The sequence below is a fragment of the Nestor notabilis genome, unplaced genomic scaffold (genome assembly GCF_000696875.1).
Source record: "Nestor notabilis isolate BGI_N333 unplaced genomic scaffold, ASM69687v1 scaffold22249, whole genome shotgun sequence".
Classification (NCBI taxonomy): Eukaryota; Metazoa; Chordata; class Aves; order Psittaciformes; family Psittacidae; genus Nestor; species Nestor notabilis.
The window spans coordinates 9176-9858 of record NW_009945350.1 but is presented as its reverse complement, the minus strand read 5'-3'; the positions used below and the strand labels follow the sequence as shown (position 1 = coordinate 9858).

Sequence of the window (683 nt, the reverse complement as noted above, 5' to 3'; positions counted from 1 at the left end):
CCTTGGACTTGATGGTGCCTGGGGGTGCTGGTCCGGCCAAGCCCCAGGTCCTCAGCTACGTCCACTACCACCACCACCAGCACCATCACTACAGAAGAGATGCAGAGTGTCCCCCGGGGTGGGCAGGGCAAGGGCCTGGGCAGCGCAAATCCCGGTACTCAGGGGCTAAGGTTGGCTTCCACAGTGCTCGGACACAAAAGAGGACTGAGAAAAGCCATCACTGTCAGCAGCCTCCGGAAAGCAGCACTGTGCTGCAGGAAGCAGCTCTGGCAGGACAGCCAGACTGTTCCCAGCAAGGCCGGGAGCCCCCTCTTATCCCTTCCGCTTCTCCAAGCAGGTTGGACTTCAGTATAGATGCCAGCAGACAGTCGGGAGCATCTGGCACATCCCCTGTCCCACTGCCCCCAAAACACAGCTCACAGAGCCGTCACCACCGAAGGAAAAGAAAGTGTCCGCTGGAGCCTGACCCTGCTCTCCTGCCCGAGGACTCAGCTTTGCCCAAAGCCTGTGATGCTCATGATCCGCATGGACATCCCGCTGGCTACCGCTGCTCACCCGAAGCCCAACCCCTGATCCCCCCAAGCGCTCCCTTGTCCTGCAGCTCAGGCTCTCGGCCGCTCTGGAAGTGTTTAGTGCCGCAGTCTGGCTCAGAGCTGAAAAAGCAGGAGGAGGGGTTGGCAGGG

General features: G+C 60.9%; 1 protein-coding gene across 1 annotated transcript in view; it reads left to right on the top strand.

Annotated features, from left to right (window-relative positions):
• Positions 1-683, top strand: part of RNF43 (ring finger protein 43) — a 12396-nt gene that overhangs the window by 5546 nt on the left and 6167 nt on the right. The window contains 1 exon segment of the mRNA XM_010022849.1: positions 2-682. Within this exon segment, the coding sequence (XP_010021151.1) occupies positions 2-682 (681 nt within the window).